Source organism: Martes martes (assembly GCF_963455335.1).
Source record: "Martes martes genome assembly, chromosome: 13".
NCBI classification, from domain to species: Eukaryota; Metazoa; Chordata; class Mammalia; order Carnivora; family Mustelidae; genus Martes; species Martes martes.
Window position 1 is genome coordinate 20,502,858 of NC_137901.1, and position 2,355 is coordinate 20,505,212.

The window sequence follows — 2,355 nt, forward strand, 5'->3', positions numbered from 1 at the left end:
GGACACTGCAAGAGAGGAGATTCCACATAGAAATAAGAAACCCACTGGGAGGAGGAACTTCATACAGTTTGTACAGTTTGGAACTGGTCAAGTAGAGTTTTGTTGTAAAAAGTGCTACAATAACAAAACACATTTAAAAAGAGTTCTAAGTAGAGAAACGGTAAGACAAACTTCTACCAAACAGAGCACACCACAAACAACTTTTTGCGTCGGCTGTACAAGCTAAAAGTTAAAGGTCCCAGCAGGGCCATCCTGAACCTGGAACGTATAGCCTTCAGAGGTAGTTTCTGGCACAACATTCTGATCTTCCTCTTCCTCTACAGAGAAATACTTCTCAATCAAGTTTAATGAAGCTTTGTACACAGACTCATTTTCATGGTTTTGTAGAGCCTCGATTTTGTCCAAACCTCCACATTCTTCAATCATTATACTAAGTTTCTCGGTTTCACCTAGTTTCTCAGCAGCCTGAAAGATGTTGGAAATGGCATCCAGAATGATCAGAATAATTTTGGTATCCTTTGCAGTTAAGAGGTTCATCAATGGTTCTATTATGCCACAATGGACGAGATATACAATGTGTTCAACTGTCCCACCACTTGTATAGTTGGTCACAGCCCAGACAGCTTCCTTTTGTGTCTTAAAGTCTGCCTTAGAGAGAACACCAACGAGGAATGGGACTAATCCATGATTCACAACTTGCTGTATCTGGTCCTGGCGGCCAGCTGTGATGTTTGACATTGTCCATGTGGCTTCCTTCTGAATATTAGTTTTGGGCTTCGTTAGCAGGCTGGGAAAGACAGCAAGCGCTCCTGCATCTATTACAACCTGAGTCTGTTCATCTGTCCCAGTGACAATATTTCCTATGGCTCTGAGTGCAGGAGTCACAATGGGCAATTCAGTAGCTCCTAGAAGCTTCACAAGCTGGGGCACAACTCCTGTTTTCACGACCATTTCAATCCGTTCATTTGGACCATCCGTCAGGTAGGAGATGGCCCAGCAGGTATCTGCCAAGACCTCTGGATCATCGTGATGCAGGAGACGAACTAAGGTAGGAAGAATCTGCTCGACAGCATCTAGCGGGGGTGCGGGGTTCTTGTTGCGACAAAGGTTTGAAAGTGTCCAAGTAAGGTTACGTAAGTAGCCACATGCTAACGATGACATATCAGGAACCGCGAGGAGAGCCAGAAGCGGATCAACTGCGCCATACTTGATAACCAAGTCTCGAAAAACGGAACCGTCACCTGCAATGTTTCCTAGAGCCCACACAGCCTGTTCGCTGATGTGGGCGTGGGAAGATGCCAACAGGGAAATGAATGCTGGGACAGCGCCTCCATCTACCACAGCCTTGGTCTGTTCTGATGTCCCGGAAGCAATGTTAGTGAGAGCCCAAGCAGATTCAAACTGAATGGGACTACAATCAGTTCTGCCCAAGAAGGACACAAATTTTGGAATCAAACCAGCCCGGATTATGTTGTCTATTGGGAGCTGCTTTTCCCGAGAAAGCAGTTTCCTAGCAGCTTGAGTAGCCTGGAGCTGGCTTTCCAAATTGTTGCTATTTATGCCCTTGACAATGTCATCAACAGACCAATTTACAGTGCCCTGGTTGTTGCGGTTTTCCTGCAGTGGAGAGGTAGCATCATCGGGAAACGAGCTTACGTTTCTCCTTTTCAGCATCTGGTCATCCTTCTTAGCTTTCCTCAGCTCCACATTAACTTCTATTCGACGCTGCCTCATTTCTGTACTGTCTTTCCCCTTGTTCTTGAATCTGTTAAGGCAGGCAGCTGGTGAATTAGCATTCTCGTTGGTGGACATGGTTATGAGACAAAGGGAGAAAGCTACGCGGCCGGCTCAGGCTTCCACGGGAGGCGGTCCGGGACGCGCAGGCTGCAGGTCAGCTGCCCTCAAAACGTCCACCACGGATCACCCCAAAGACGGTGTGCACACTTCTAGAATCTTAATGGCTGAGAATACTGCAAGTGTTACGGCTGTGATGTTTTGATTCAGGATTTTTTTTTTTTTAAATGTTTGGAAACTCAACTCCAAATTCACAATGGCAGTGGCAAGAACACGGCAAGATACCAGCAAGCACGGACCCAAAGCCACCAGTTCCACAGATTCACCAGGGACTGAGAAATGAGGCCTTTTTCAGCCTCAGAAGTGTGGCCCTTCTGTCTACGTCTTTAATCCGCACATTGTAATCAAGAAAAACTGAAATTTCTCACTGTTGAGACTTTTAATAGGAGTGTGGAATGGAGATTATGGGAAAAGGGGCAATCATTCTTCCACTGAGGCTTACATCTACAATCACCCATAGGGAAACAACCAATTCATGCATTGTGGTTGTACAGTTTGCAA

General features: G+C 45.9%; 1 protein-coding gene across 1 annotated transcript; it reads right to left on the reverse strand.

Moving 5' to 3' along the window:
• Positions 1-222: 222 nt before the first annotated feature.
• On the reverse strand, positions 223-1,812 carry LOC308354608 (importin subunit alpha-1-like; the record flags this gene model as incomplete). The annotated part of the gene is made up of 1 exon (XM_080822174.1): positions 223-1,812. One exon carries the CDS (start codon positions 1,810-1,812, stop codon positions 223-225), a length of 1,590 nt encoding a protein of 529 aa, XP_080678300.1.
• Positions 1,813-2,355: the final 543 nt, after the last annotated feature.